The sequence below is a fragment of the Rhinolophus ferrumequinum genome, chromosome 27, assembly GCF_004115265.2.
Source record: "Rhinolophus ferrumequinum isolate MPI-CBG mRhiFer1 chromosome 27, mRhiFer1_v1.p, whole genome shotgun sequence".
NCBI classification, from domain to species: Eukaryota; Metazoa; Chordata; class Mammalia; order Chiroptera; family Rhinolophidae; genus Rhinolophus; species Rhinolophus ferrumequinum.
Window position 1 is genome coordinate 12,317,775 of NC_046310.1, and position 12,654 is coordinate 12,330,428.

The 12,654-nt window shown below is 42.5% G+C and overlaps 1 protein-coding gene across 2 annotated transcripts; it reads left to right on the forward strand.

Moving 5' to 3' along the window:
• The first annotated feature begins 2,915 nt into the window (after window positions 1-2,915).
• FAM177B (family with sequence similarity 177 member B) lies at window positions 2,916-9,689 on the forward strand. Of its 2 annotated transcripts, XM_033099382.1 has the most exons (5): window positions 2,916-3,118; window positions 4,806-5,150; window positions 5,445-5,511; window positions 8,158-8,255; window positions 8,773-9,689. In XM_033099382.1, the coding sequence occupies exons 2-5, from the start codon at window positions 4,980-4,982 to the stop codon at window positions 8,878-8,880; spliced, it is 444 nt and encodes a 147-aa protein (XP_032955273.1). In that variant the 5' UTR covers window positions 2,916-3,118; window positions 4,806-4,979; the 3' UTR covers window positions 8,881-9,689. The 2 variants fall into 2 exon arrangements, with proteins under 2 accessions (XP_032955273.1, XP_032955274.1); XM_033099383.1 differs by lacking the exon at window positions 2,916-3,118 and having other exon boundaries at window positions 3,314-5,150.
• Window positions 9,690-12,654: the final 2,965 nt, after the last annotated feature.

Below are 12,654 nucleotides of genomic sequence, written 5' to 3' on the forward strand. Positions count from 1 at the left end.
GAGTTTCGTTGGAATTTTTACTTGCTTTTCAATAAATATTTTTACATTCATTAAGCCAGTAACAGAGTTAATACAATGCAGAATCATAATTGGCCGGTACATACCTTATTCTTAGTATTATCCAGTATGATCCGGTGTTGTGTTCTGTGGTAGGCTGAGCCAAAGAGCTTGTCAGTATCCCTTGTACAGTCCTCTGTAGAAAACTTTGTACTTTGGAAACTTGAGGTGGCATTTGCAGGGTTCCATAAACGTACACAGAAATAAAACCATATTCCAAAATATTTCCTTATTCTCCAGAGTAATTGTGCTTTAGAAAATACCACATTTCTTACCTCTCTTCATATGTCCTTAGAAATAAACTTGCAGTGTCATTGGCAGTGAATACTGCTCTGTGGGGCTCTGGACATCCCATCCCTGCTTTTACCAGAGGCTTGACGTTCAGACCACCTCGGGAAGAGGGGAGAGTGGAAACGGAGTGCCCTGGAGGCCCCCAGGGGAGCAGTGCTAATTAGCGCTTGTGTAGTTGCCCAGTGCTCATTCTTTGCTGCATTTTAACCTGGGTCGTTTACAAACATTTTTTGATGTATGAACACTAGAAGAGCTCTGGGAAATTCTAGGCATTATAACCTTCCAGAAGTTACATGCCAAGATTAGAACAAGCTTAGTGTGTTATTGTGTGGATACAGATTACAATGCTGCATTTCGGTGAAGGGGTTAATTAAAACGAAATGATTAGTGTGTAAATGTAATGAGAAGTACATTAAAAAGGAATCATTTTAACAGTAAATAGAGACAATTACAAGTCTTTTTATTTTTCCGATCTATTATATAGCGCCTTACCCCACCCATTTAAATAAACTAAATGTATGATTCATTTATTAAACAAATTTGAGCTCTGGCTCTGTGTCCAGCACTGTGGGGGCAGGAGATACAGCAAGGGATACACAGGTGAAAACCCCTCCCAGTGTGGCCAGAAGGCAGGGTAGGGGGCTGAAGGGCAGAGGGAGACAAGGTAAGTGAAATACAGCCTGGGTTCAGTGATAAGTGCTAAGGAGAAAACGAAGGGTAAGATGCTGGTGCTGGGGGTGGTGAAGGGAATGGGAAGTTGCCTTCAAAGAGCTCAGAACAAACCATTTGAGTTGAAGACCTGAAGGAAGCGAGGGCACAAAGTCTAAGGGAAGAAAGACTAGTCCAGGGAAAAGCCAGCACAAAGGTCCCTGCAAGAAGAGAGTCTGGTTGGAGTGATACAGGGGCCAGTAGTATAAGGTGAGGTCAGAGGAATGTTGGGACCTCCAGACTTGGGGGCCACTGGAAGGATGTCGGCTTCTACTCGGTGAGGTGGGAACCCACTGGAGAGGTTTACGCAGAGGAATGACATGCTCTGATCTCGGATTTAACAACGCGGGCTGCTTTTTGAGTATAGACTGTAGGAGGCCGCTGCAGTGTTCTAGGTGAGAAATGATGGCTTAGACCAGGGTGGTCGCAGTGGAGGGGTGGTATCAGGATTCCAGAAATATCCAAGAGAATTTCCTGATGGGTTTAATGGGAGGAGTGATTAAAGGAGAAGAATCAAGAATGACTCCAGTGTCTGGTCTGAGCAACCGGAAGAATAGAGTTGCCATTTATTGCAATGGGAAGACTGCCAGAAGCGTAGATGTGTGGGTGGTGGTGGTGGTGGTGGGGAGGGCAGGAAGGAAAAGGCCGCACTGAAGGTATGAGCAAGGATTTAGACATGTTAGGAGTGACAGGTCTATTAGACATCCAAGAAGAGATGCCGAGGAGACAGTAGGATCTATGAATCTGAGATTCAGGGGGAAAGTCTGACCTGGAGATAAAAATGTTGCCTATAAATGTGTGTAGATACGTTTAAAGCCATAAGGCCAAATGAGGTCATCAAGGGAATAGATCATCAGAGGAGTAGATAAAAACATAAGAGATCCAATCACTGAACCCCGAGGCACTCCAGTATGAAGGATCAGGGAGATTACAGGTCTGTTAGTTACATTGATGAACTAGATTTGCGGATTTTAAGAAACAAGAAGTAGAGGCGCACATAAGAAACTGAGGTAAAATTAAGCATGTGGTGAGGAATATCTGGCTCTCTGAAAGATCACTTCGGAAACGGTCATGTCTAGGTACTTGATGTGAAGTTGACAATGCTCTCAAGATTTTTGTAGATAAAAGTAAGTAGATTCCACAGTGTTGAATTTTGAGCCCCGTCTATATGACAGGTGACTTTTGCAGAGCACATCCTAAAATGTCCAGTAGGTGGCAGAAAGCATCCACTAAACAACTGCATTTCGCTATCTTGCTCTCTTGCTCTCTCTCCCCCCCAACACCCTTGGAGCCCCTCTGAATTAAAAGATGTATATGTCTGTGTAATGCACAACACTATTAGAAAAGAAACTGGTATTTCAGAAAGCCAACAGGTCCTTTAGTCTGTAAGGTGATAGGGGAGCCAGGTGTTGGGATGGGGTACTTCATTTGGTTTGGAAATGTATGAGTTGGGAGATGGTTTTGAGAGGCGTAGATTGCCTATGCTGACACTGTTGGGCCTTATCTTTTAATATTTAAGGCTTTTAGCTTGGGGCAAGGCAGGGAGAGGGGCTCAGAAAGCAGAAAGCAAAAAACCTCGAGAAAAATAAATCACTGAATCACAAGTCTGTTTCAATTTAGAAGTTACATCCTTTCCCACTCTCCCGAGGGCACTGGTCCCCAAACTTGCCTGCACATTGGCATCACTTGGGCAGCTTCCAAAATAACCAATGCCCATGTCCCAGCCCTAGAGATGGTGATTTATGTCATCTGAGATGGAGCCTGGCCTTGGAATGAAAAAAACCTCCAGGTGATTCTAACATGAAGAAAAATTTGAGTGCCACTGGTGAATGTGTAAATACAACTCACCTTCCCACAACTCAAACATGTTCCACCCGATAAGTGACACGCAAGAGAACACTTCCACGTCAGCATATCACTCGGAGGTCCTGTGTGGCCTCAGCCCAGCTTTTTAGTAATTTATCATCTACCCAACAACTTCTAGCACCAAACTTCATACTCCTTTAAAAACCAAACATAACCAATTAAAGCAATGAAAGGAAAAGCAGAGGGATTTTTGTAGGTGAGTTGCTTTTTGAATGTGTTTTATTTGCTTTTGATTGTTGTGGAATGTTTTATTTCTCATGGCACTGACAATGTTTACTTTTGCAATTGTATTATGCCTAGCATATGGTTGGTCTTCAATTCCTTCCTTCTCTCTCTCTCTCTCTCTCTCTCTCTCTCTCTCTTCCCCCCACTAACGTTTTGCTTAATTTTATCCAGTATGTCTGTGTATTTGGAAAAAGAGAGATTTTTCCCCATCAACTCAGTCTGCCATATTTGCTGATATAATCTTAAACTATATTAAAAATTAAGACAATAGTGTGCTTACCACATGAGAATAGTGCTTGATCCATATATACCGTTGAGTTAGTGGTAGGTTCTTAATGATAACTAGCTTTCATGGAACACGATTTGCTAAGAACAGTGTTTATGTGTCTTTATGTGTCTTCACTCCTCAATTTTATAAAGTTGCTACCACATTCACACAAATGGTCAATTTAAAATGGTTTCCTTTTATAGATGAGGAAACCAAGACACAGGGATAATAAGTAATAGGATTTTGAACCTAGGCAGTCTGGCTCCAAGCTTGTCAACTTTATTGAGATTTAATAAAAGACAATAAAATCAACATTAAATCTAGAATTCATTTTGACAAATGTATACAGTTGAGTAACCACCACTACAATCGTGTTATCTATCAGAACATTTGCATCATGCCTAAAAGTTCCCCTTTTGTCCCTTTGGAATTAATCTCTTCCCTCACCATCCTCTCACCCCTAGCAAACACTGATCTGTTTTCCGCTACTATAATTTTGTCTTTTTAAAAAACTTCACATAAATGATATTTTATAATATACGGTGGCTGGCTCCTTTTACTTAGCATAATGCTTTTGAGATTTCTTCCTAGTGTTGCAAATATTAGTTGTCCGTTACTTTCCATTGCTGAGCAGTATGCCATTGAATAGCCACATTTTGTTTATTTATTTGCCAGTTGATAGACATTTGGGCTGTTTCCAAGTCGGGGCTATTACAAATAAAGCTGTTAGGTGGATATGTTTTCATTTCTCTTGGTAAATAAATATCTAGGCATGGAATTACAAGATTATATGGTAAGGATATGTTTGACTCTTCAGAAACTGCCCCGTTGTTTTCCAGAGTGGTCATAGCAGTTTCCTAGGTCATATCTAATAATAATATATGGGAGTTCTAGTTGCTTCACTTACTCAACCCCTGGTATTGTTAGTCTTTTTAAAGTTAGCCTTCTAGTGATGTCATGTTACCCCACTGGGGTTTCAGTTGGCATTCTCTAATGACTAGTACATTGAACATCTTTTCCTGAATTGATATGGCATCTGTAAGTCTTTAGTAAAATGGCTATTCAAATCCTTTATCCATACTCCAATTGAATTGTTTGTGTTTTACCTATTGAATTGCAGTAGTTCTTTATATATTCTGAAAATAAGTTCTGTACTGGATGTATACTTGGCAAATACTTTCTCCCATCTGGGCAAAACCTGTACTGTTAACCACTACATACATTGCCTCTCAATACTTACTGAAATGGTTGAGCAAGTTCTGCAGGGCGATGGCCACTTCCTACCAGCAGTTGTGGGTTTTAATTAATAAGGGGTAAGAGAACCCTGTTGAAATTTTTGTTTTAAGACTCAAGTTCCACTACTAAACGACTCTTTCCCGTTTTGGTACAGAAATGAACAGGCCTCTCTTGGATTTGAAGAATTGATGAGATCACAGCTGTGATTACATCTGAACTCTCTGTCTTTACCATCTTGAAAATAACACCTCTCAGCTATATAAACACTGCCCTGTGCAACTTGCTCTAAGGTGTCCTATTTTTAATTTACTAGTTTTTTTGTTTCCTTATGGAAAAAGACAGTTTCCAGCAGTTAGAACTAGAGAAAAGTGGACCTCCCAAAAGGACGACTCCCAAAAGAATTATCCATTTTGTTGATGGAGACATCATGGAAGAATACAGCACCGAGGAGGAAGAAGAAGAAGACAAAGAACAGAAAACAAATTCAACACTTGACCCTGTAAGCTTAGAATGTCAATATTAGTAACATGAGGGCTGAGTGGATGAGAGAGTAAGCCAGAAAAGGTTTGTAGAAAATACAGTTTTAAAGGGGACTCCTGGGTCTCCTTGGTTTGCTTTCTAGATCCATGTATAGTCAACTCATAATTTTGATCATCTTAGTTTTCTCATTTATGAGAGAGAAAATGGAACATATTCTAAAGCATTTTGAAATGTCAACATGAAAGACTCTGTAGTCACCATACCTGTTATTAGTGGCTCTAACTTGATTTCTCTCTCTTTTTTTTTTTTTCAGTCAAAACTTTCATGGGGGCCCTACCTATGGTATTGGGCAGGACGAATAGCAAGTTCCTCATTTTCTAGTAAGTACCACTCAGGTTATTTTTTCTGTCCTACATATAGACTTACAGACCCTCCGAGTTAGAGGGGACTTCCAATGGTTTAATCCACTCCATGGCATTCTGAACAAGTGATGATCTGGTCTCTTCTAGATCTATGCTGGAACATGGCCAAGAGCGTAGAACCTCACATCTTCAGACAGACCCCTTCCATCTTTTCCCAACTCTTGTTAATAAATCCTATCTTATATTTCGTCTTCTTTTACAGTTCTTCTCATTGATCCTAGTTGTCCAAAGGCCATACAAAACCAGTCTACATTCTTCTTCCGAGCACAGTTTCAAATATTTAAAAGCAATAGTCAGTTCTCCCTGAATTGATTCTTCACCTAAAGAAACTTCCAACTTTATTTTAACTACTGTGGTTCCCTGAAAATAAGACCTAGCTAAACCATCAGCTCTAATGCGTCTTTTGGAGCAAAAACGCATATAAGACCCGGTATTATATTATATTATGTTATATTATATCATATTATATTATATTATATTTGGTATTGTTATGTTATGTTATGTTATATTATATCATAAAGACACGGTCTTACATTAAAATAAGACCGGGTCTTATATTAATTTTTGCTCCAAAAATCATTTTGCTCCAAAAAGACGCATTAGAGCTGATGATCTGGCTAGGTCTTATTTTCAGGGAAACACAGTAGTGTTCTGTGACAGAGTTCCAAGTTCCCTTGCCATAATCACGCTATTATAAAGAACAACTTGATTGACCCCTCCAAGGGCCTAAATGATGCGTGGCCTAAATGGCTGTTTATAACAGATGAAATACTAAACCTTATTTTGCTTCCTTTTCACCATTTTTCTTTAAAACACGATTGGCAACATCTATACTCATTTCCTTCTAACTTGCATATGCTTGTGCATATGAAAGGGAGGAAAATAACTTCAAAAATCTGAGAAATTATTATATAGAATACAGGTCTTCGGAAGTGATCTTCATTCATTCACTAAATAAGCATTTATTGAGCACCAGTTTATACTCGGTGCTATGCTGCACTCTGGGACACAAAGGAAAATGACAGTCTTTGCTTTCAAGGGACTCAGTATTCAATGGATAATATGGGCCAGTAAACATGCCTATAATTATAATGTGTTGTCACCATTGCCAGGGTAGGAGGAGCGTAGGGTTTATAGACTGGGATAGTCAGGATGCTGGCATAGGGAGGAGACTCGTCAAGAGCGCTATGAAAGTGTGTCTGCCTAGGCCAGCTTGGAGACCATGACCGTGACCAGGGTGGGTCTTTAAATTACAGTAAACCGTAATGATAGGGGTGATTTTGTCAGATACTCTGAGTCTTAAAGGAGTAAGTAATTTTACATAAGGGTGGAGGGTTAGTGATTTGGAAGTTACTTTGGAGACCTAGATGAATACCAAACTTACCTCGACGATAATAGATTGGCAGAAGAAATGCTGTCTTCCAGAGAGCTCTGTGCTTTGTTTATGGAAAGATTGTTTGAAGAGGTAAAATGGTTTGGAGGGAGGGAGCTTTAGGAAATTAGGTCAGTCAAAAAAAGGAAAACTCAATACAGCAATAAGAGAGTGTGAAGGAGAATGGCGACCACAGGGGTTTCCATGGTGGGCTTTGACTTAGGGTGGTGGGGACAGGATGCATGGGAAATCAAGCTGCCTTCAGGGTTCCAGACAGATCTGTGGCCTTCAGGTGCTTCTGCTTGGGGCTTCCAGGTTGTAGTGGAGGCATAAATATGCTAGCGGTCAGAGCCATGGTCTCTACACAGAGACTTTGGAGAGGGCTGGACCCCGGATGACACTAGTCATTAATGTTTTCCATTAAAAATCCTAGTAGGTCACAAACAGGAAAGCTTCCTAAAATTTATTCTAATATTTTAGAAACTTCTCTTATACCCATGTATTAGGCATGGTGACAAGTGAGCTAGCGTAATTTTGAAGAGAGAAAACACATTTAGATGCACTAAGTAATATTCCAAGAAGTGGAATGAGTCAGGGGATCAAAAAGTCCTGTAATAGGGGGTCAGAAGTCTTATAATTTGGAAGGAAAACGTTTCTAGGAGACACCTCCAGTAAACCACTTAACACATTCAACTTTTATCCCTGACTCTGATAACCACAGCGCTAGGCCTGCCAGCCATCTTGCTACTTGAAATGCTTCAAGGCAGACAAAGAAGACCTAAAACTGCTGCTGAGAAGGAGTTGTCTTGATGCACAAAAGAATTTCTGAGCTGGGTCTTGGTGATGCTGGATTGACATTTTTGATATAACTTGAAATACTCGTATACTCATAGCTGATGATCACCTGATACTTGTGAGACTGGCATCATCAAATCTGATTGCTCAAGACCCGTGCTGTACCTGTTCTTAATTACTTTGAAACCCTCTACTGATATATTCATCTGGAAAGGATAATTTAGCTGTCATCCCATGTGAAGGTAGAAGATTTAACCCATTCCTTTGAGTCCTAGAATTTTTTTGAAAAGTCCAGAGCAATTGAAATCTTTTGTCAGCCTTAAAGCTAAGTAGGGTTAATGGACCAATTGCAGGCAAGTCGAAACTGTTGGCATCTCAACTGACTCTAAGTTTTCATTGTGAATTCATTTTACCCTAGTGCTTGTTCTTTCTTTTAGCATGTGAATTCCTGGGTGGAAGATTTGCTGTCTTCTTAGGTCTTGATCAACCCAAATATCAGTATGTGTTAAACGAGTACTATAGAACACAAAATAAGGTATGTGACATCCTGAAGGGGACACCAAGAGTCCTGGGATGGGAAAGTTGGTGGCTCCTGCTTTGGGCCACATGAAAGAGTTTTTTCCCACCTGGTACTCATGTACAGCAGGTCCTGGAATAACATTTCATTATAACATTGATGAGAGGCAGTAGTGACTCACCTCTTGTTTCTATCAGTTAGCCTCTGGTAAAATTGATTTCCTTATACATCATTTTGCTTAAAGTCGCAGAACTATCGATGATCTTAAGTGAGGATTTACTGTACCAAAATTTTACGGAGCTCCCATGGTTAGACTGACTTATTTTTCTATTGCCCCTTACTCCCGTGACACTTTTTTGTATTTGCCTCACTTCTGTGCAGTTAGAATGTCAAGCGAGGAGTTGTCGGAGGTAAATGAGTGTAAAGCCTGAGAGTGCTTACAGAAGAAGCTTCTTATAAGGATGTCTTTACAAAAGGGCGAGTTCCGAGGTATTTGGCTTATAGTTCAAGTTTTCCTTATTTTTCTCCATAACAGGAAAGTGACAAGGAAAGCAAAGGGAATGGATCAAAGGCCCAGCCATCTAAGGTTCCTAATGAAAAGTGTCACCTGGAAGCTGGGGGCCCAGAGTATGGAACCAGATGACAGGACAACACAGAGGGCGTTTCTCAGTGGAGCACCTCATTCAGGGAGGGCCACGTGGTGGATTCCAGCTCCTAATGGGAATCAGGGTTGTAATTCCCCTGGATCTCTGTTCTTGGACCATTGATTGCCATGGCAACAGCACCACAGGTAGCATTTCTGAGTCAGTTCTGATCATCTTCTTGTGATACATTCTCCAACATCCAGGAATAGCAATCAGTAATGAGAATAATTGTGGATTCTTTCTCAATATAAACTTTTATTTATAAGCCCTCAACTCAACTCTACTTGTAATAGATAGAAGTTCTGTTAGTTGTGGTCTGTTAGTATTGACATTTGCGCGGTAGTATAAATGCCTGAAGGAACTTGGGCCTGGGAGTCTGGGGGCTGAAACGCTTTGTCATGAGGCTGAGGTGTAGAAAAGAACCTCTGTTCCTCAGAAGAAACTTTGGGCCTCACAAAGTCTAAATAAATCCCCTTTTAGGATTTGATATAAGATGTATTCTTCCCAAAAGCCATCCTGGCTTAGTTAGGGATTGCTAATAACTGTTATGATACATCAAAGTCTTTGAAAATTGGGTACATTTTCCCCAAAACAATTAAAAATAAATAAATAAGCTTAGCTCTAGAAAATGTATTTGGAAAAAATAATGGTTACTTGTTTATTTGTCAACAAATTTTCAAAACTTGGAAAGATTAAACAAACACAGGTTGTGCTGGCCAAAGAAGATATCTGTGACATCATAGAAAAACACAGGACTCAGTAATAAAACCTAAGTTCAAGTCTCAATTCTGTCATTTACTAGTGGGATTTTAGTTGTCCAGATTTCTGAGCCCCAATCTCTTTCTTTGTAAAATAGGGGTGACATTTATTTTTTTCCTCAAGGGTGATTGTTCAAATGAGATAATAAATGTGAAAACACTTTTAAAACTGTGAATATTAGTTGTTACTACTTAATTAATGGCTGTTACAAACTGTTACATTGAAACTCCCCAAAGCACCATGCTTTCTGGAATGCATGCCCTGGTCTAGTCCCGCCTACAGTAACTCTGCGCTTGGCCATGTGATTTGCTTTGGCCAATAAAATAGTAGCAAATGTGATGCAAGTGGACGTTTGATAAGCACTTGCACGCGGGGGCTTATCCTCTTAGAAGGTGCCATGTTGTAAAGAAGCTTGGGTAGACTTCTGAGTGGGGAGAGGTCCAGGCTTCTCCAGCAGTGAAGGCTCCCAGCTGCCTCTTACTGGAGGATTCCCCAGCCAGCCACTAGCGCTGTCCTGGCAGGACAGTGGAGTCACCTTCAGTTCTGCCTTCAGGGGGAATATTGCCTTGGGTGCCCCAAGAGCCTGCCAGTGATCCTGCCATTCAGGACCCTTGAACTGCTCCAGACCCTGGCAACTCTAAACCGGTTGGTACCCAAATGCCCAGCGCACCCCTTCAGCAGGCCTCGGGCAACCAGGGCCCTCCAGGCCAATGATGTCGTGGACCAGCCTGACCAGCTGGATAGTCTCCTGAGCGGAGGGGACCCTCCTGCCACACACACATGATCTGATTCTGTGGCTGCAAAGGCGGTGAGAGTCACTCCCAATTTGGAAGTGCTTATCCAAGGAAGTGCTTATGACGGGGACGCAGACTGATCCAGGAACCTGCACTCCCAGATGTCACATTCCAGGACTCCTAGGTCCCTCCAACCAAGACCTCAGAGTTCCCTTGATACCTGGCTTCCAAGCCACAGGAGCCTTTGTGCAGTGCGGGCTTGGACATTGGCAGATGCCTGGTTTCTCCCAAACGCCCGTGAAAGGGACGCCGCCCCTCCTGAACCTTTCCTGAACCAGGTCCTGGCCCGGTACCTGGTGGCGGCCAGTCCGGGATTCCCGCCCGGAACCGCAGAGCGGGCGGAACCCGCATGCGCAGTTTGCTCTCCTGCCATGGGCCCCGGGGAGCAGCGGCCTGTGGCACCGGGGCTCCCAGTTGTCTCTTGTTGGAGGAACCCCGGCCAGACCTATCTCGTTCCACCCTGGCAAGACTTTCGAGTTCCCCCCAGAAATGCCTTCCGGGGCAACAGGCGCCCTGGGTTAGGTCACACCTTGGAGTCACCCCAGTGATGGGTCCCCCAGCGCCGGGGATGAGGCCGCTCAGGACCCGTGAACTGTTCGCGATCCCTGAGCCGCACACGCCTGGGCAGTTCCCCTGCCCTTTCAGCAGGCCGCGGGGCGCTGGGGCCCTGCAGGCCTCTGACGCCATGGCGGGGTCTAACTCCCTGCATACCCCCCTCTTTGGCGGGGCCCACTGGAAATGCAGTCGGATCCTGGGGCAGCAAACGTGGCGACAGCAATTCCCTCGTTGGTCTTGCTGCTGCTGGGGACCCCGGCCGCCCCTGGAACCGGGGCTCCCAGGTGCCTCTCGTTCCTGGAAGCTCAGCTCCCGCCAATCAAAGGCTTCCGGGTTCAGGCTTAATTGGAGCCTCCGTGCGGGCGAGTCTGGACGTTGACAGCGTGTTTGTAGTAGGTGATCCTCCTCCAGCCTGCATGTGACTGCGGCTTCCGCCGGCAGCAGCGGCCTGCGACCTCAGGGGAGGCTCGCCCAGAACCTCCCGGGTAAGCCACTCCGGGATTCCTGACTCATACAAATTGTGACGTAATAAATGTTTGTGTTCGGCTGCTACATAGTGGGGTGATGTTTTACATAGCAATGGATAACTAATATATTTTTTTATTCCTAAATACTCATAAGGACTCAAGTACTCATCCCCAAATTACCATGCTCTTAGAGAGCCAGAATTTTGTCTTACACCTTAGGGCAAGACTGAAGTCATTGAGCTGTATCAACTGTGCCACCTGCCTTGCTGTGTTTTGTTGGGGCCCAAACAGGCAACTATCTCCTGTAAATTCAATGTATCCATTTCCTTTGGCACCGCTGTCAATCCCCCTATTTTCCACTTGCTTATTCACCCAGATGGGTGTACCAGGGAAACAATGTACCAGGGAAACACTTCTCTGTAATACTAGTCATGAGCATCCCTTCAAAAAGAATAATAATAAAATATAATTCTTGAGTGATAGAACTCTTTTACTCATATCCATAGCCATTTTCCCCAAAGCATGATGATAATATCAAATTGATCCCGTAGGAAGGGATTCTACCATTAGTCACTCCCAGAACCAACACTCACCATCAACAATCGAGAAAATGGTATAGTTCTTGTCACCAGCCCAGACTCCCCCTCTTTTTTAGTGGGTTTCCTCTTGGGCCTTATTGTCCTTTCATGTCACCTAGCCTTGGTCAGTATCACCCTAGTCCATCCTACTTCATTTTTATATCTTTGAACTTGGAGAAGGAGTTGCAGTCCTACTTCTTTTCATCTCAGGCGGCATCTCTGTCTTTTGTAAATTTATGGATGTTAAACAATGTGTGGAAGTTTCTATGATCCAATGATATGTTGGGAAAGCGGTAACTAACTTCTCCTTCTAGTGGTATTTAAGCCCTGCGTTCTTGCCAAGCCCAAAATATCCCCAATGAAATTATGTAGCAAAAAGTCTTTTGAATCAATAAACTAAATTTGTATGATTTTCTGATTCTTGATGTTTTTAGGTTGTCATCACACTTCATTGTGTGAACTGTAGGTAAATTAAAGTTAATTTTATTGTTTTTCTTTCTAATGATGAAGGCACCTAAACCTTAATCTTTAGAGTGGAAATTCAGGAAGTTTGAAGTGCTCAGAGAAGCTCTTTGGCAAATGCACACAAATGTACCCACTCTTTAACTCCATTTAAAAAT

Bases quoted from the DNA above. Each gene is read 5' to 3' on its own strand.
- FAM177B (XM_033099382.1), top strand. From the start codon at position 4,980: ATGGAAAAAGACAGTTTCCAGCAGTTAGAACTAGAGAAAAGTGGACCT. The intron at 5,151-5,444 runs GTAAGCTTAGAA...TTTTTTTTTCAG, and splicing joins CAAATTCAACACTTGACCCT to TCAAAACTTTCATGGGGGCC. The intron at 5,512-8,157 runs GTAAGTACCACT...TCTTTCTTTTAG, and splicing joins AGCAAGTTCCTCATTTTCTA to CATGTGAATTCCTGGGTGGA.